The sequence below is a fragment of the Sapajus apella genome, unplaced genomic scaffold (assembly GCF_009761245.1).
Source record: "Sapajus apella isolate SASKATOON/1434 unplaced genomic scaffold, GSC_monkey_1.0 scaffold59, whole genome shotgun sequence".
In the NCBI taxonomy this organism is placed as follows: domain Eukaryota; kingdom Metazoa; phylum Chordata; class Mammalia; order Primates; family Cebidae; genus Sapajus; species Sapajus apella.
Genome location: NW_022436999.1, coordinates 8,896,215 through 8,916,690, shown reverse-complemented (window position 1 = coordinate 8,916,690; position 20,476 = coordinate 8,896,215). Strand labels below are relative to the sequence as shown.

General features: G+C 43.9%; 1 protein-coding gene across 6 annotated transcripts in view; it reads left to right on the top strand.

The window, feature by feature from the left end:
- The window catches only part of SYNE2 (spectrin repeat containing nuclear envelope protein 2), a 209,354-nt gene that overhangs the window by 164,207 nt on the left and 24,671 nt on the right, over nucleotides 1–20,476 (top strand). For 4 of the 6 annotated variants that reach the window (XM_032246097.1, XM_032246096.1, XM_032246095.1 and 1 more), the window contains exons 64-66: nucleotides 4,528–4,683; nucleotides 6,667–6,825; nucleotides 7,901–8,067. In XM_032246097.1, the coding sequence (XP_032101988.1) occupies nucleotides 4,528–4,683; nucleotides 6,667–6,825; nucleotides 7,901–8,067 (482 nt within the window). Of the gene's footprint in view, nucleotides 1–4,527; nucleotides 4,684–6,666; nucleotides 6,826–7,900; nucleotides 8,068–13,822; nucleotides 15,642–20,476 lie in introns of those variants that run through there. The other 2 variants (XM_032246098.1, XM_032246099.1) reach the window with 2 other exon arrangements.

Below are 20,476 nucleotides of genomic sequence, written 5' to 3'. Positions count from 1 at the left end.
TTTTTTTTTTTTTTTTTTTTTTTTTTTGAGACGGAGTTTCGCTCTTGCTACCCAGGCTGGAGTGCAATGGCACGATCTCGGCTCACTGCAACCTCCGTCTCCTGGGTTCAGGCAATTCTCCTGCCTCAGCCTCCTGAGTCGCTGGGATTACAGGCACGCACCACCATGCCCAGCTAATTTTTTGTATTTTTAGTAGAGACGGGATTTCACCATGTTGACCAGGATGGTCTTGATCTCTTGACCTCGTGATCCACCCTCCTCGGCCTCCCAAAGTGCTGGGATTACAGGCTTGAGCCACCGCGCCCGGCCTATCCCTAATTTTCAAAGTTTTTTATCATCCCTACCTCATTAGGCTTAGAGCAAGACTTTGGTAACAACAGAGAGAAAATTTGGAGTAGTGCTCTCAGCTGATACATAGTTTCCTTCCATAAGGTCTAGAAACCTGTGCAGAATGTGAAATGCAAACCTTGAGCAGCCATGATTTTCCTCAAGTATCATCTCTCAGTTTCCAGTGGGAGCTTTTCAGCTTTCACAGTCTCAGCATCCTATTTATCAGCGGAAAGAATCAGGGAAAGGCAGAGAGCACTGAGTTCATTCAACCCATGACCATATTCCGGAAAGATCCCAAGTAACCCAAAGATTGTCCAGATCAGTGTGTTTCATCACTCATTCACCTGGGGGAGATATGCTAGCCACTTGACCAATTTGAGCTTCACTTTCCTCCTCATAAACTTATGTTCCTGGCTGGATATGGTAGCTCATGCCTGTAATCCCAGCACTTTGAGAGGCCAAAGCGGGCAGATAACCTGAGGTCAGCAGTTCAAGACCAGCCTGGCCAACATGGTGAAACCCTGTCTCTACTAAAAAAAAAAAAAAAGAAGAAAGAAAAAGAAAAAACAACAAAAAATTATATTCCCTTCTAAGCACAGCTGCAAAAAGAAAAAGAAAAAAAAGCCAGGCATGGTGGCTCACGCCTGTAATACCAGCACTTTGGGAGGCTGAGGTGGCCAGATCACCTAAGGTTAGGAGTTTAAGTCCAGCCTGGCCAATATGGTGAAACTTCGTCTCTGCTAAAAATACAAAAAAAAAAAATTTAGCTGGGTGTGGTGGCGGGCGGCTGCAATCCCAGCTACTCAGGAGGCTGAGGCAGGAGAATCGTTTGAACCCGAGAGGAAGAGGTTGCAGTGAAGCAAGAATGCGCCATTGCACTCTATCCTGTGCAACAAGAGTGGAACTGAGTCTCAAAAAGTAAATAAATAAAATAAATTTTAAAAAATAGAAAAAAGATAAAAAATTATATTGCCACTACAGCCAAGTCGAGGAATGCAATTATTTCCTTACATATATGTTGTATATATAGTCTAACTTCACTATTATGAAAATTGCTGCAGTGGACATCTGTGTTTCGTTACACTTGTCCAAAGATTGAGTCCTTGGAACAATTTGGTTTTTAAATAATTTTTGTATAAATAATATAGTCACATGGTTCAAAATTCAGAAGGTGCAAAAGGCATCTGTGATAAATTTTTCTTTTATCAGTTCCTTTCCACAGAAACAGTGTTACAAGTTTGTTGTATGTTTTTCCAAAGACAGAAAACATACATACAAAACCATTTGGGTACTCCTTTACCCAAATGGTAGTACAGAGAAATGGGACTTGACAGTTCTCCTGGTAGTTGAGTCCACAGGCAAGGCTTTAGTGCAGACCCAATACTGTAGAGAGTCCTTTTGTAGTCAAACAACTTGAAGTTTTACATCCTGTGTTACATAAAAAATTGGAAATTTTCAGGTATACTTTTTTTTTTTTTTTTTTTTTTTTTTTTTTTTGGCAAAGTCTCGCCTTGTCACCCAGGCTGGAGTATAATGGTGAATCTCAGCTCACTGCAACCTTTGCCTCCCAGGTTCAAGTGATTCTCCTGCCTCAGCCTCCCAAGTAGCTGGGATTACAGGCGTTCACCACCATGCCCAGCTAATTTTTTGTATCTTTAGTAGAGACAGGATTTCATCATCATGTTGGCCAGGCTGATCTCGAACTCCTGACCTCATGATCCGCCTGCCTCAGCCTCCCAAAGTGCTGGGATTACAGGTGTGAGACACCGCACCTGGCTTAGGTGGTCTTGTGATATAGGTAATTTATCTGGTTGAATGAAGATGATGAAAACTTATCTGACTTCTCTTATGACAGTTTGGTTGCAAATCTGGGGCAAAGATAGGCATGATTGTTGACATTTTTATACAAACTGTGATCATCACCTATAGTAAACTTGCACAAGAGACCTCGTTCTATATATTGGTTGACTCCCTGCTTTTTTCATTTAGTGTTTATGAATGTTTTAAAGTTCTTGAGACATATATTTTGGTATCTGAAAACTTGCTGTCCACCAGCACCATGGCAGGTTCTGGGCACTGCATCAGTGAGTAGTGCATCAGTGAGCGCTGTTGTCATGGTGCCTGTCATGTGTGCAGCTAATAGTCCAGTCTACCCGAGAGCCTCACTGTATGCATAGGAACTGTGTGTGTGTATGTGTGTATATAACCAAACATGCTGAGTGTTAGAGGGGAAAGAGGCACGGCAATGAGAGTAAAATGAGAGTCAACCTTATCCAGTGACTGCACACCTTCTGATTGTCAGTATTATAAGTATTCAGACCAAACTGATTGAAACCTAGCTGTGTATAACTTGGTGGCCGAGCCAGCGCCTCTAAGCAGGGCGTTGGACAGGCTGAGCTTCCTGCCACGTGACTGGGAAACTCTGAAGCTCAGCGGTTTCCAGATTTCAAGCCCGTCAGTGGTACACCTCAGCTGGCAGGTGGTCCCCTTTATGTTATGTAGCTTTTCATAATGTTCCACTGTGGAATCTGCTGTCACCTGCTTTACTGGAACCAATTATGAGACCAAAAGTAGGTAATAAAAATGTTAAATACCTAGTGATTTATCTTCTGAGAAAAGTGTTATTCCTCATTCTTCATACAACCTTTAAAAAGAATTCTCTGGGCCATTTTATTAAACATAAATTCTTGCTGGTAAGTTATGAAATCATACCCGTGTAGCTTTTAGACCTGTAAAAATCAATCAGCATTAACACATTGTTAGGGCCCTTCAAACTTATCCCTGATTTTAGGCATAGTATCAGCAGGGCATGGTGGCTCACCCATGTCATCCCAGCGCTTCAGGGGGCTGAGGCAAGAGGGTCACTGGAGCTGGGGAGTTTGAGACAAGCCTGGGCAACATGATGAGACCTCCATCTTTACAAAAAAAATTTAAAAATTAGCTAAGTGTGATGGTGTGTGCCTATAGTCCCAGCTACTCTAGAGGCTGAGGTATGAGGATCACTTGAGCCCAAGAAGTCAGTCAAGGCTGCAGTAAGCCATGATCGTGCCACTGTACTCTAGCCTGGGCAACAGGGTGAGACTCTGTCTCTAAAAAATTAATAATAAAAATTTAAAAGGCATAGTATCTTATTTCAGATTTCAGTTGACAGATAGGACTGAAGACCCTTAAAATGTGCCAAGTTATGAAGAATTGTAAGCACAATGAAAACCTGGCGGACCCTTGAGTGTTTTGGCTGTTTCCTTTTACCTTCCCTGCTGTGAAAGTAATTGTTTCAATTTGACAGATGCTTCTTTTTGTGTGTGTGAGACAGTCTCACTCTCCATCGCCCAGACTGGAGTGCAGTGACGTGCAATCTCAGGTCACTGCAACCTCTGCCTCTCAGGTTCAAGTAATTTTCTTGTCTCAGCCTTCCAAGTAGCTAGGATTACAGGTGCACGCCACCATACCCAGCTAATTTTTGTATTTTTAGTAGAGGTGGGGTTTCATGTTGGCTAGGCTGGTCTCAAACTCCTAACCTCATGTGATCCGCCTACCTTGGGCTTCCAAAGTGCTGGGATTACAGGCATGAGCCACTGAGACTGCCGATGCTTCATTTTAAGATAGATGTTTCCATGGCCAGAAAATTATCTGCTAACTAATCTTTGCCAATTAGAAAAGTTTATTTTTTTCTTCCATTATACTCACTCATTCTTTTCAAAAGTTAACCAAAAATAATTCCTTTGGAACAGAAGTCGTTGCTGTTACATGATTGCCACAGTAGCAGCAATACATTTCTTAGGTTTTTGGTTTTTTTAATGGAAAATCACACTTTATATCTATTTGAAATGTAGTTTCAGGATTAAAAATTATGTGTGTGCGTATGTGTGTGCGTGTAAAGATTATTAGGCTCCAAATATACTTTCCTCTAAATAAAGACCTGCATGACCTTAAAATAGAATAAATTCTATCAAAATCAGAGCTACCTGAGGAAATGAAAATAAAGGTGGAAGAGTTTTCCTTTGAGAAAAAGGTGGTGGAGTACCGGCCAACGAAGACTGCAGGCGCTCGCCTGGGGCTGTTTCCCATTCAGAAGGTCCCTCCCTCTTTCCTGGCCTCCCCTCCCCCAGAGCCTAATCAAAGGATTAGCCTACAGGTTTGGAAACAACAGCCGCTTGAGTTAAAGGCTTTTTATCCCCTTCTTGTGCTTAAATGCAGGAACTAGAAAAGTCTTTGGCTAGCTGGACTCAGAACTTGAAAGAACTTCAAACTATGAAGACGGACTTAACCCGGCACGTTCTCGTGGAAGACGTGATGGTTTTGAAGGAGCAAATAGAGCATTTGCACAAACAATGGGAGGACCTCTGCTTTAGGGTAAGTTAGTTCACTGCAGGGCACGGCTGCATGAGAGTGGACTGAAACGTCTCTGAAGGCCAGACAAAGTAGAAAGCAGCTTAATTTCATTGAACCGGAGGCCCTTTTCAGTGGGACCCCTGGCCCAGCTGCTGCTCCTTTGGAAGGCAGCAACATGGTTTAACAGATTTGGCCCTTTTGTTTCTCAAGCGCTACATGCTAGAACTTTGCACGCTTTTAATAAGCTTTTTAAAAAGTCACCTTAAGTGGAGACAAAAAATTGCAGTTCTGATCAGATGTGTAGACTGCTCTCTGGCTTGTTGTAGGTACCAAGTCCTAATCAGTGTATCAGAAGCAGGACCCAGTGAAAAGGTCCTTTAGGAGTCTCTTCTGGGCCTAACAGCAGGAGTCTTCCTTAGTGCCCAGCAGGCATGGGAGCATTTCCTATGCGTACTCTGCGTTCATATGCAATCTGATGTTTATTTCAAGTAGCTGGTTTGTAAAATTCTCTAAGAGAAATGACCAGCTGCTACGTTGTGTCTCAGTGGATTACTTAGACTTATTAAGAATGGGATTCTAGTAATAGAGTATTATATGGTATATGCTTGTGACAGGATCAAGATTGAATTAAGGGGTTCAAATAGTCTTAAAGATCTTTGTTTTAAGAGCATGGAATTCTAATGAAAATAAATTCCTTAATCTCATTTGTGTGAATAATTAAGAGATGTGTTTAAAAAGTTGAAATTCAGATACGTTGTCCTTCTTGATTTTAGTATTTTATATTCACAGTGTACCCTAATTTTAAATGTTCTTTTAGAACTTTTCAAATTTTATATAAAAGGAAATGTTTGGAATATATGAAAAGTATTCTAAAAGTTAAGGCAGACCGGAAGACTGGAAGCCAGATGTTCCTGATTGTTACTATTATGAAACCAATCAGTCAGAAGGACACTGTGCAAAATGCCAGCGGTTTTAAGAGCTAAAATAAACAGATGCCCTGAGGAATGGAAACACAACACTTGTTTTTCTAGGATAGTTTTTCAAGCCTTTTTAACACATTTGGCTGGGTAGGATATATAAGCATTAGTATTTCCTCCTCTGAAAAGAGCAGAGGTTTCTTTATAAACAGCAAGAAAATCTCAAGAGAATTCAACCTTGATTTCCTGGTCCATATAGTGGGGTGTCAAAACTTTACCAAAAGAACTCTTAGCCACCCCCTTTTAACTCTAAGATTCTTGAAGATTCTTAAAATGTGGGAATACTTTTTTCCATCTAATAAGGCTGATTTACATTACTTAAATTTATATTTAAGTAGTAAAATGTAAACCTTTAAGGAAGAGGACCCTTAGCTGATGTCGGTTTAGAGGTTACTTACACATAATGGGGTATTGCGTATTTTGGGTCAGCCTGCTTTCTGCGGACCGGCTGCTGGTGATGTTTCCACGGTGTCCATCCAAAAGCCACAGTGCATAATGGGAAAGTGGGTTACATGAGTGATGTGCGTTGTTTTTGGTTTTGCTTTGTTTCGCAGCATAACACTAGCACATTTAAATGGATGTAGTTTTTCTGGTCCGTTTGCATTATAAATGTCTGATTTACATTATATCTGGATTAATAGTTTTTAAATTAAATAGACAGGACATTGTCCTTATGTAGGTATGAGGATTTAATTTGTTGTTAAAAGGGCAAGGATTTGGGTTATATGTTCATCTAGCCGTTCCTGTTTCTAATTTTTAATGTAACTGGATAGTAACACACGTGTATTGGGTAAAACAGTCCGTTCAGTTGCAGTCTCTATTTTGTTACTTTTTACGGCATTTATCACAGGTGTAAGGAACATCTGTTGGTGCTAAATTCTAGGTTTTTAAGAGGCAAAAACAGAAGTGTACATGTAGAGAGCTACTGATTAAAATGAACGAAACTCAGTCTTTTTGATGTGAGAGAGAGAAGCGGGTGCTTTCCTTCCTGGTGATACTGAGCTGCCAAATGCATTTTCATTCGCAGGTGGCTATACGTAAACAGGAGATTGAAGACAGACTCAATTCGTGGATTGTATTCAATGAAAAAAATAAAGAGTTGTGTGCCTGGCTGGTGCAGATGGAAAACAAGGTTCTACAGACAGCAGATATTAGTATCGAAGAAATGATTGAAAAGTTACAGAAGGTAAGGGAGGACACCAGGTGGATGTAGTTATGACTACAATGGAATTCTCCATTCTCCTCTCTCCTAGGCCCAAACAGGTGGAATGTTACAGGTATGTTCCCGGGAATTTTAGAAATTTGAAAGGACTTCACTGTTTTTGATCCTTTTGAGAGAACAGTTAGAAGAGAGAAGGTTCCAGAGAGATGGGAGTATGAGACCACTGGCAGTGGGCATGGTACCGAAAAGAGTTGCTTTCTCTCCATTAGGAAGTTTGGCCAGGGAAGGGGCTTACATATCCTTACACATCAGCTCTTGCCCAAGTGAGTTAGAGTTTCTCTAGTTATTAAGAAGCTCCCCTTGGCTGGGCACAGTGGTTCATGCCTGTAATCCTAGCACTTTGGGAGGCCGAGGTGGGTGGATCACCTGAGGTCAAGAGTTCAAGACCAGCCTGGCTGACACATGGTGAAACCTCGTCTCTACTAAAAATACAAAAATTAGTCTGCTGTGGTGGTGGGTGCCTGTAATCTCAGCTACTTGGGAAGCAGAGGCAGGGGGATTGCTTGAACCTGGGAGGTGGAGGTTGCAGTGAGCCAAGATCGTGCCATTGCACTCCAGCCTGGGCAACAGAGCAAAAACTCTGTCTCAAGAAAAAAAAAAAGCTCCCCTGGCCAAAGGGGAGAGACCAACAGCAGCAAGGCTCATAATTTTGAAATGGTAACTGATCCCCACAGGGAAAGATAATAAGAACATTCTTGCTGCAGTCACCCAAAACACCACTCAGTCAAACCTCAAGGAAACTGTAACCCATAGCAGGCTAATTAGTTATGCCCAGTTGTCCTCAGCTCCCAAGTAGGTTAGAAGAAATCGGTGAGAGGAAACAGTGGGATCTTACTGGGTTGCAAAGGCTAGTCTTGAACTCCTGGACTTGAGTGACCCTTTTGCCTCGGCCTCCCAAACTGCTGGGATTATTAGTATGAGCTACTGTGCCTGGCCGATTTTTTTTTTAATTTCAAGAGGCAACTCTGTATGTTTGTGGCAGGAGAAGAAACGACTTTCGGGTAATAATCCAGGCTTTGTGTTTTGGTGCCTTTGCCAGGACTGCATGGAAGAAATAAACTTGTTTAGTGAAAACAAGTTACAGTTAAAGCAGATGGGTGACCAGTTGATCAAGGCCAGCAACAAATCGAGAGCAGCTGAGATCGATGACAAGCTCAACAAAGTTAACGATCGTTGGCAACATCTTTTTGATGTCATCGGATCAAGGTAAGAAATGGCCTAAAAATGATTCATACTCTCCAGGAACAGTGATTATTTTACAGATCTAGTAAACTGAGCTTCCTCTAACATGATCCAGCAATTTTGTAAGTTTACAGATTAAGGCAAAGGCTGATAAAAATTAGTGGTAATTCTTTCTATATTATTTAAAAAGTTATGTGCTAGTATATTCCATGTTAATATTTCTTCTTTAGCTTACAACTTCACATGAATTAGAGTAGTTTTAAATGAGAGTTGGGCCGGGCGCGGTGGCTCAAGCCTGTAATCCCAGCACTTTGGGAGGCAGAGGCGGGTGGATCACGAGGTCAAAAGATCAAGACTATCCTGGTCAACATGGTGAAACCCCGTCTCTACTAAAAATACAAAAAATTAGCTGGGCATGGTGGTGCGTGCCTGTAATCCCAACTATTCAGGAGGCTGAGGCAGGAGAATTGCCTGAACCCAGGAGGCGGAGGTTGCGGTGAGCCGAGATCGCGCCATTGCACTCCAGCCTGGGTAACAAGAGCGAAACTCCGTCTCAAAAAAAAAAAAAAAAATGAGAGTTGGAAACTTATTTGGAAAGGGATCCTTGGGAGGGGTTATTGTTTAGAAATTCTGACTCTGTGTTAGCATGTGCGTGTCCCCACAGTGAAATTATGCCTGTTGTTCCTGTCTCAGTATGGCAAATCAGGCAGGTCAGGGCCCAGGCCCAGAATCTGGAGGCTGGGGGCCCATGACTGCCCCACTACCTGCACTCAAGGCAGGGGCAGGAGTCTTCTGTAACATGTGGGCTCAGAGTGTCAGGTCTCTCATGGTCATCTTGTCCTAGGGTGTGGATTTGGGCACAACCAAGTCCTAAATCAGAAGACCGCAAATCAAAGCTGTATTTGCCAGTGTAGTCTTATCAGAAATAGAACTGATAATTTTCTCTCTCAAAATGACGATGATACCCAAAGTTCTTAAATGTCTTGTCTTCAAATTCCCTCTCTGAAGACAAACTCCAAGTGGATGTTTTTTCTGTGGCTACCTGGCATACAGAGAACAGTCACTTGGCCTTGGGACCACTTGTGCAGCTGTGTTTCCACTGGCCACACGGGTTCTTTCTGTAGCAGTGTGAGCAGATGTTTTGAATATAAATATTCAAAACAATATATCAAATTTGGAATATACAGGAGAACCTATAAGGTGAATAAAGAATTTGGGGGGGTGATAAAAGTAAGATACTCTTCATAATTTGGCATCTTCTTTACCTCATTGTTTACTGGAAACCATAAGTGAACCTGAGTCAGTCAACAGAGACACTGGGCTAAATGCTATGAGAATTACAGGCAGAAAGTAAGCTGCGTCAGTTACCTTAATGGGAGTAGGTATCTGAACAGCTGTAAAACCAAGTGGTTCGAGAGCTCAGATCCCATCTTCCTGGGATTAGGAAGAGCCTAACAGAATAGCTGTGTTCCCAGATGGTCCTGCATGAGGGATTGCGATTCCTGGCGGTTACTGGTGGCAGAGAGGGTGACACATATGTTGAGAGCAAAGCGGTACAGAGTAGAGCAGCATCAAAGCCATTCAGGAAGTGATGAGAAGTCCTACTGACCCCAGCATAGGAGATGAGCTAGAAGGATAGGCTGGGGACAAATCTTAGAAGACTTTTGTTTGTTTGTTTTTGTTTTTGAGACAGAGTTTTTGCTCTTGTTGCCCAGGCTGCAGTGCAGTGGTGCGATCTCAGCTCACTGCAACCTCTGCCTCCTGGTTTCAAGCGATTCTCCTGTCTCAGCCTCCCGAGTAGCTGGGATTACAGGTGCATGCCACCACCATTTTATTTCCACTAAAAATAATTTTTGTATTTTTAGTGGAAACAGGGTTTCATTATATTGGTCAGGCTGGTCTTGAACTCCTGACCTCGTGATCCACCTGGCTTGGCCTCCCAAAGTTCTGGGATAACAGGTGTGAGCCACCGCACCTGGCCTAAAGACTTTGAATCTCAGCTAAATACTTAGCCACCTAAAAAAAAATCTGAGTTATGCCTGGTTCCTTAGCAGTGGAGGGTTTGCTGAAGACAAATATTAGGGGGATTTGGCTGGCAACATAGACTGGTCCAAGTTGAACTTCTCTCCACAGCCAATTTGGAAAAAAAAAATCTACAGAAATGCATGGTGGAAACCTAAGTAAGGATTAAGAGCACAAGTTTTGAACCATTCCTGACTTTCCCACTTATTCACTGTGGAATCTTGAGTGTGTGATTTAACCTTTCTAAGCCTCAGCTTCTAAACCTACAAAATGGGTCTAATTGGCTCACATCAGAGGACTTTCCTGCTGTCCGCTGTGAGGATATGCGTCACACCTTTGGTATAGGGCCAGCACATGACATATGGGCCAGCATTTATGGAGTGGTTGTTTTCATTACTTTCCCATGAGAAGACTCTTAAGTCACATGTTTATTGAGTGGAAGATGATTCTGTCAGTTACATCTAGTGATGAGAGATCTTTCCCAGGGAGGCCTGCGACTGGACTACCTCATTCTCAAAGCTTAGAACAGTGCGTCAGATGTTTGTTGAAATGAAGAAATGTTTTAGTGCGTTCGTTAAGAATAAGATAATTTTTGTGGGATAAATTGTATCTTCGTGGTCGCCTTTATAGCCTAAGTCTTCTCGGGCCCTTGGCACTAGTCGAAGGTAGGATGGCATCATGCCTGTTCATGGATCATACAGGATCAAGATCTAGCTAATGTTTCCTGAGGGCTAGACCATCCATTCTTAATCATTCATGCTCTGCTTATATCACAGTGGAGTGTAACAAGCTGTTTGCTTTCCTCACTGCCTCTTTGGCTGCCTGTCTTCAGCCAACCTTTTGGTGGGAAGAGATAAAACAGTGGGTGAAACTGTGTTAATCTTTTTGGAAAGAACAATTGGGGGAAAAAGGAGTTGAAATAATAGCAAATGTATCGTCAGCTGCCTGTATTCTTAATATGCCTTTTGTGTATGATTTCACTTAAACATTGTGATTCTGAAATGTAAATATCATTGCCCCATTTTATACACAGATAAGGAAACTGAGGACTGATGCTAAGTAACTTACCCATAGTTACACAGCCAGCATGTGACTCAACCGGGAATTCAACTCAGGCAGTGTCCCCTCCCTGACAGCCCAGACCCTCTCATTTGAAACACCGCAGTGAGCAGTACATGTTGAGTACCTAATACCTTCGACCCTGAGGAATTTGGGAGGGAATCATTTTTCTTATTTTAAAGCAAGGGCTAGGCTGAGAAGCTCTTAGCTAAGTTTATTGTTCAGGTGAATCTGTGGGTTGAGGCAGCGAACTTGGACCTGTCATAAATCAGCCTTACATAGAATCCTTGATGCTGACTTCACCCTGGGCATTGTACAAAGGGAAGGAAGGGTTGGAAGAACAGGCTGCAGACTTTATGTTTGAACAGTGGCAACAAGAACTCGCTCTGCAGGGCTCCCTGATGGCTTCATTTGCCCACCAGATCCAGGACACCATGCACCCTTTTCCATCCTGCCCACAGTATTCTGCTGCTTTGGCCCTTTGGCAGGGAATAGCATCTCTTGTTAAAATTAAGATTGGCTAGTCCAGTGCAGTGGCTCATGCCTATAATCCCAGCGTTTTGGGAGGCCAAGGTGGGCAGATCACGAGGTCAAGAGATTGAGACCATCCTGGCCAACATGGTGAAACCCCATCTCTACTAAAAATACAAAAATTAGCTGGGCATGGTGGCGTGGGCCTATAGTCCCAGCTACTGAGGAAGCTAAGGCAAGAGAATTGCTTGAACCTGGGAGGCGGAGGTTACAGTGAGCCGAGATTACACCACTGCACTCAAGCCTGGCAACAGAGCAAGACTCCATCTCAAAAAAAAAAAAGAAATAAATTGAAAATAAAAAAAGACTGGCCAGGCATGGTGGCTCACGCCTATAATCCCAGCACTTTGGGAGGCTGAGGTGGACAAATTACCTGAGGTCAGGAGTTTGAGATCAGCCTGGCCAACATGGAGAAACCCCATCTCTACTAAAAATAGAAAATTAGCCAGGCATGGTGGTATTATATGCTTCTGGGCCAGGCGCTATGGCTCATGCCTATAATCCTAGCACTTTGGAAGGCCAAGGTGGGTGGGATCATGCGGTCAGGAGTTCAAGATCTACCTGGCCAAGATGGTGAAACCCCATCGACATTTGTAATTTTGAAAACTACGAAAATTAGCTGAACATGGTGGCGGGCGCCTGTAATCCCAGCTACTCGGGAGGCTGAGGCAGGAAAATCACCTGAACCCTGGTGGCAGAGGTTGTAGTGAGCCAAGATCATGCCACTGCACTCCAGCCTAGATGAGAGACTCTGTCTCAAAAAAAAAGAAAAAAAAAATTATATGCTTCTATGTTCGTTTGTCAAATTAAACAAAGAGTTAAACTTTTTTTTTTTTAATCGTGCCTATTAGACCCTCTCCTCTCTTTTGAGACAAGGTCTGGCTGTATGGCCCAGGCTGAAAACACAGTGGCACAATCACAGCTCATTGCAGCCTTGACCTCTCAGGCTCAAACAGTTCTCCCACCTCAGCCTGTCAGGTAGCTGGGACTACAAGCACACACCACCATGCCCGGGAAACTTTTTGTTTTTGTTGTTTGTTTTTTGTAGAGATGGGGTTTCACCATATTGCCCAAACTGGTCTCGAGTTCCTGGGCTCAAGTGATCCTCCCACCTCTGCTTCCCAAAGTGCCCGAATTACAGGCATGAGCTGCCCACATCCAGCCTTCAGTAACATCTTTGAAAAGTAACTTAGCAAAACTTCTGAATGCAGGACAGACAACTAAATTACAGAAGTTATTTTTCAGAACTACCAATTGTGTGATCCTCTGTTCTGGAGGAACCTGGATTACCTAAGAACAGTTGAGATACAGATTGGTGGGTGATAGACAAAAAGATGCAGGGTTAACCTTCACAGCCATCACAGACCGAAGCTCGGAAAAAAAGGGTCCTTGGATCTCATCCCGTCAATGGGACTGATGTCAGAGAAGGAACTGACCTGCCACCTGATCTCACCTATGCCTCCCCTTGTTTTTAAAAACCCAGTAGTGCAGTGGCTCACACCTGCAATCCCAACACTTTGGGAGGCTGAGGTGGGCGGATTATGAGGTCAGAAGTTCAAGATCAGCCTGGCCAACATGATGAAACTCAACCTCTACTAAAGATACACAAAGTTAGCTGGGTACGGTGGACGCCTGTAATCCCAGCTACTTGGGAGGCTGAGTCAGGAGAATGGCTTGAACCCGGAAGGCGGAGGTTGCAGTGAGCCGAGATCATGCCATTGCACTCCAGCCTAGGTGACAAGGCAAGACTCTGTCTCAAAAAAAAAAAAAAAAAAAGAACCCAATAGTTGAACTCCTTAAAAATTCATCTACTTTTGTTTCCCATAATGCCCTGCCTGTTTCATGAATGAAAACCGTGGCTTGTCCTATGACGCAGGAGCTCTGTAGCCACAGGCTGGGCTGTGTGTTCAGTGAGTCCCTCTGGCAGGTTACACATCTTGGTGAATTCCTTTAGAGTCTTGGGATCAGGTTGAGGAACTCTTTTTAAAGACTCTTTCTAGCGGCATGTGCAAATAATCTGAGGAAAGCGTTCAGTGCCTTATATAGGTTCGACAGTGAAGTGGAAAGGCATACCCATTCCCACCCCCCACCGCCACAGAAAGGTTACATTGGTTTTTCTCTTGGTTGGAATCATTTTAACGAAAATGATTTTAATTTTCCTTTTGCTTATTTGTACTTTCTAAATGTTCATTATGGAAGAATGTGTCATGTTACAACGTGTCGTGAACAAATGTCATCAATTTCATGTTTTCTCTCCTAAATTTCTCTCTGATGGTAGCACCACTAGCAAGGCCTGTCATCCTTATGAAGCCACTGATATGGAGGGACTTTCCTAGTACTGCATGACCTCAAAGATTAGCTCCTTCCTGTTTAGACCGAATTGCTCTCACTATCAGAAATACCAAATCCATCAAAAGGAACTTTTAAACCAAGCATATCCTTTACATTTTGCCTACCAAACTGAAAAGCCCACCTACTTTATAATAGTGGCAATTAAAATGTTATCATTAAACTCAGAAGTTATGACCATGGCAATTGTGAGTTAAGATTGTTTTCCATGCCTTGCAGAATGGGCAGGAATACATGTGCCTTTTTAAGCCGATAAAGCTTTTCATTGTTCCCCTTTTATCTGTATTTTCTCAAGGTTTTTTGGAAGAGCAAACAATGCTGCTAGTCACAAAGTTGACTTGTGTTGGTCTTAGCAGGTTGCCTGATCCAATGGGACTGGAAGGATTGAGAGGTTATTTTAGCACAGGGAAAGCCAGATGTGAGGCCCCTCACTTCATCAGCCTGATCCTTCTACCTCTAGAATGGGTGGCCCCGCTCCCAGACCCTGCAGAAATGCCTGAGAGTTGGAGAACTCCCCCAAGGAAAGAGCAGCCATCACTGGGGTAATAAGCAAGTAGGCTGATGGCCAGCATCAGGCACGTCCAGCCTCAGAGGTTCACGTTTAGCAGGCTGCAGGAACAGCCAACCATGTGGGCCTGAGTTAATGCAGCATTTTGGGTGAGCTATTGCCACATCTGTACTTCGGATTCCACTGGTGTAGCACGTGTTTGCTGTGTTCAAGGTGGGGATGTAATAATGACTAAATGTTGGGCTTTAGGGACTCCTGAAAAATGATATCGAGTCTCAGAATAAGGCTGGGAATGAGTCTAAGGTAGCCTGGACACAAGCCGAGCACTGCCACTTAGGATTGTCGGGAGAAACTGAGGCTATGAATAAGGAGGAATTGTAGAACACTCACATTATGGTAAACCCTGGGAGGAGCTAGCAAGCAAAAATTACAAATTTTCTTCCTCTGCAAAGTCCCAAATTCCCTTTATACTGCAAAATTGAATTTTTTGGCACAAACCAGATGAACTAAATGAACTCTCTGACCCTTCTAAACCAAGATGTTTAGGACCAAAAGGACAGAGCAGAAAACCCCCACAGGGAAATTTCTTCTTTAAGATGATGAGAGGAAGGTATCCCTATTGGACTCAGGGCTTCCAATTTCGCTGTTTCTTTTAAACCTGAAACAGAGAAATTTAATTTGAGGACAGAAATCCTCTTTTGCATGCCCCAAATCTAAATGTTTCTTCTCTCTGTTTATAGCACTTCATAAATAACCCATAGCCAAGATAACACTGTGACTTTCTTCTCCCAGCGTTGCAATCCTGGAGCCTCAGAACAAAGACTGTGTGTGTGAGGAAAGAGCTGGAGATATTTGTTTATTGGAAGGGAGAAAACTGAGATTAAAAATTGCAGTTAGAAGGGGAGAAGAAGGTGTCTTCCTTCCCACTGGCACTGCCCTGTGCCTGCCAGCCAGCCGTGCCCACAAGGAGCCTTGGAGAGGGCTGAGTCCGCCTCTGTGCAAGATGCTGAACCAGTGAAGAGGGCACGCCGGGCAGGGGGAGGGGCTGCCTCGGCCCTGGGAGGTGGAGGTGCAGCCGGGAACTTGGAGCTTTCGCTTAAACATAAGGAATGATTTTTTCTCATCAACAGTAAGTGCCATTTTCGTCATCAGCTCTGCATAGGGCCGAGGCGCCAGCTGCTGTCCCTTGTGTCTTGCTCTCTGGCCGTGTCGCTTTGGTTACAATAGAAATCACCGATGAGATGGTGGCTGCGGAGTGTGTGTGCTCAGCCATCGGGGGATGGGTTCTTTCCTAGCGTCAGCATGCGTGTGGTGTCTGCAGTCTGCCTCTGACAAGCAGGGCAGAGGAGCGATTATGCCGTGTGGAAAATGGAAGTCCTCCGATGACAAAAATGCTTCAAAGAGGCAGTGAGCTCAGATGTGTATTGTAATGCCTCTGCCCCTAAATCAGAGCTTCAGGATCTTGGAGTAATGCATTATTTTGCCATAAGGATGTTTAGTCATGTAAAAAGGTACAATTGTACAGGATTTGAACAGTGTTTTTTGGAACTGACAGCTGCCCACAGGTTTGACTATTTGTTTATATTAGTACAAATTCAGATACTTGAACCATCTCAGTTTTCCTTAGTATTTTTTAAATAAGGCTGTCCACATGGACATAGGAATTGTTTTGTTAACTTAGGCTGATTTAGGGCTTTTATTATAATTTAACTGTAGACTCCTGAGCACTTAGAGGATAGGACTAAATGGTAAATTATTCCATGTGTATAAATTTGACATGTAAAGCCTTCCTCATACATTGTAAAGGCTTAGGCTTGGTATATAGCATGATGCTAACCTGGCTTGATTTTGTTCGTTTGGAAGGAGAGCAGTGTTCATCAATGTTATATTCTCATTCATCGCTAGTTAAAAGAAAAACTTTATGTACCTTGATTCTTTTCTGCATTTTTACCCATAGTCGCTGCAGAAGAACTCTTCTAATTTAAAGTGACTCTTAGGCATAATTCTTTTGTTTGCTTTCATAGAACACATTTTGCTTTTGTTCAGGTCTCCCAGTAAAGAGCCTACGCAGGTGGAAAACTTGGCTTTTGTACTTAAAAATTTTCTTTTTCTGATTCTCAGAACTGGGTTTTAAAATGCTGCCTTTTCCTGGAGAAACGTTATTTGTTGAAGTGTGTGTGTGAGAAATGCTAAGAGCACCTGGGTGAAAACCTGGGCAGCTGCAGAGATGAGGGCCATGGCAGCAGCCGGCTCAGGTAGCTGATGTCAGGCAGTGCTGAGGTTGCTTCTGTGTGCCAGCAGGCTGGGTTCTGAATAGGTTTTCTTATTTCCAGATATTAACTCGAGATTTTAAATTGTTGGAGAGCAGTATTAACAAGGCCTCACATGTGGAGGTCAGTTGCCTGGGTGTGCAGAAGACAAATACTTCCTGACCTGGGAGAGGTGATAATTAGATGACAGTGTCTGTACAGAACGGAACGATGCATACTCAGCAGTGCACCTGATGGGTCCCAGAGTAAGTGGTTACCGGATGATCTGAGGAACGGCATTTGTATTCCCAGGCATTTAGGGCTGTTACTCCTCTGGATGGAGTTTGGGATATACCAGCTACATCCTGGCTGGATGAGTGCTTTGTCACTTCCTCTTGAATTTGCACTAAGTAAGCCTCTGATGTGAGTGTCTGGCAGCACTTCACTGGCCCGTGTGAAACCAGGGCTGAGGAGCACAAGTGGCCCCTAGGATGGCAGCACGCTGCTTTGTGGCAAAAAGGGCTCTGATATGCTGGGTCTTTACCTCTTTTCTTTACAATCTAACATGGCCACCTCTTTTATGAAGAAGACAAATCAGATAGATCGAAAAGTATGAATGAACATCATTCACTCCTTCAACAGCTATTTTTTTTTTTTTTAAGAGACAGGGTTTCACCATGTTGGCAAGGCTAGCCTCGAACTCCTAGCCACAAGTGACCCACCTGCCTCGGCCTCCCAAAGTGCTGGGATGACAGGCATGAGCCACCGCACCCTGCCTCCAACAGCTATTTGTTGAGCAGCTCCTATGTTGTATTATAAGGTCAACATTACATCTAAGTTAGGTGATGACCTCTCTGGGAAGAAGGCCTATCCTCTAGTGATATCTGAATCCTCAGGGTGTGTGCAGGATCCAAGACAAAGCAATGGTTAAGTGTTTACTGAAAGAAAATCATGGAAGGGAAATGTGAGCAGCATGTATTGAGCCTTCTGCCCTCCTCCCCAGGCACCAGCTAAGAACCCCAAGCTGTAGCAGCCATTATACCAGATCCTTCCCCCAGTGTGTCCTGAGCTATGAGTCCAGACTTCTGGTCATGTTCTCTGACAGCAACAAAACAATCCTGTACCTCCCATATGTGCACGTTAGTGTGTGTGAGATTATGTGAGAGGATGGGTAGTGCTTAAGAACAGCCGCTTTGGACCTAGCACGGTGGCACACGCCTGTAATCCCAGCACTCTGGGAGGTCAAGGTGGGCGGATCACGATGTCAGGAGTTCACGACCAACCTGACCAACATGGTAAAACCCCGTCTCTACTGAAAATACAAAAAATTAGCTGGGTGTGGTGATGCATGCTTATAATCCCAGCCACTCAGGAGGCTGAGGCAGGAGAATTGGTTGAATCCAGGAGGCGGAGGTTGTGGTGAGCCAAGATTTTGCCATTGTACCACTCCAGCCTGCACAACAAGAGCAAAACTCCGTCTAAAAAAAAAAAAAAAAACAGCTCCAGACCAGACTGCCTAGGTTAGAATCCTGACTCCATTATTGACCACGTGACTTGGGCGAGCTGTTTACTCTCTGTGCCTCAGTTTCCTCATCTGTCAAGTAGAGATAATATTACCTATCCTCTAGCATTGTTATAAAGAGTAAATGATGCCTGCAATGCCAACACTGGGAGGCCCAGGCGGGTGATCAAGGACAGGAATTTGAGACCAGCCTGGCCAACATGGGGAAACCCTGTCTCTACTAAAAATACAAAAATTAGCTGAGTAGGGTGCCCTCCGCCTATAACCCCAGCTACGCGGGAGACCGAGGCAGGAGAATTGCTTGAATCTGGGAGGCGGAGGTTGCGGTGAGCCTAGATCTCACCACTACACTCAAGCGTGGGTGATAGAGACTGTCTCAAAAAAAAAAAAGGAAATGAGTTATTAACATGAAGTACCACAGGCTTGGCACATGTAGACATCAGCATGGGATACAGATGTTTCATTCTAATAATAAAGTTTATCATTTTAAAAGAATGGGATGACAATAGACAGTCTCCTATTTTATTCCCACATTCCATTGATTTGTCCTGAGCACCCCATTTTAGATACCACAGTCCTGGGGAAACCAAGCAAATTATTCCGCCACCTTCTGCATACCCCCTCGTGTTGTTGCACACCTGACCCCCAGGGTTAACAGAGTTCGAGATGACCACGTCCCTGTGCTTCTGTACCAGGATATTGTGTTGCTAGTTAGCACCCTTCATTTCAACCCGTGCATTCTTTGGTGTGTTTGTTTTTTCTTTTTTTTTTTTTTTTTTTTTTTGCGATGGAGTCTTGCTCTGTTGCTCAGGCTGGAGTGCAGTGGTGTGATCTCAGCTCACCGCAACTTGCGCCTCCCGGATTCAAGTGATTCTCCTACCTCAGCCTCCCAGGTAGCTGGGACTACAGATGTGCGCCACCACATCCAGCTAATTTTTTGTATTTTTAGTAGAGACAGAGTTTGACCATGTTGGCCAGGCTGGTCTCCAACTCCTGACCTTGTGATCTGCCTGCTTTGGCCACCCAAAGTGCTAGGTTTACAGGCGTGAGCCATTGCCTTCTGTTCATTGCTTTTAAGTTATAAGAGAGGCGATAAAGAAGGAAACAGAAAAAAAAAAAAGAAAAAGTATATAAAGAAATACTTGGATTCTAGCCCTCTTCTTTTCAAAATAAGAAAGAGGCTGGGATTCTTACGGTGGAATAGGATCAGAGCTAGATGAAGGCCGTGGGAGATTTCATTCTGGGAAGAGGGGAGGAGTGAGGAGGGCAGGAGAGCTGTGCAGAAGTCACAAGCCTGAGCCCTTCCCCCACCCTGGGAAGCTCTCGTGGCCAGGCCTCTTTTCCGGCAGAGCCTTCTAGGAGGGCAGTCCCTTGGGAACTGCCTGGAGGACTCCTTGTCCCATGGTGCCAGGGGCTCCCAGCTATCCTGGGAGTTGCCTGGAGTGTTCTTTCTGGAACCAGGACAATCAAGGTGGCAAGATTGGGGTGAGGAGAGTGTACCTCTGAAGCTGTAGGAATGAAGGTGGGATCTAGGTTACAGCTGTATCCAGGCCTGGCCCCAAATTCCGTTACTTCCTTTTTAATAAATCATCTGTGGCTTTGAAGGGAACATACCCTTGTGGTGTTTGCAGTAAGAATATAATTTGGAAAACATGCCTCCTTGAAATTTACCATGACTATAAGTTGCTGGGCATTTATCTCTGAGGCATTCTGCCTTTCACATGTTATAGCTCATTCAGTCCCTTCAACTGCCCAGTGAAGGAAGGTACTGCTACTACTGGTTTTCTTTTTTTTTTTTTTTTTGCGGGGGGGGGGGGGGGGCTGTTTTTTTTTTTTTTTTTTTTTTTGCGATTGAGTCTTGCTCTTGTTGCCTAGGCTGGCGTTCAGTGGCGCACAGTCTTGGCTCACTGCAACTTGCGACTTCCGAATTCAAGTGATTCTCCTGCCTCAGCCTCCTGAGTAGTTGAGATTACAGGCATGTACCACCACGCATGGCTGAGTTTTGTATTTTGAGTAGAGGCAGGGTTTCACCATGTTGGTCAGGTTGGTCTCGAACTCCTGACCTCGTGATCCGCCAGTCTCGGCCTCCCAAAGTGCTGGGATTACAGGCGTGAGCCATCGCGCCTGGCCTATTAACACCATTTTACAGATGACATTAAACATGACCAGGAGGCAAACCCAGGCCCTGACCAC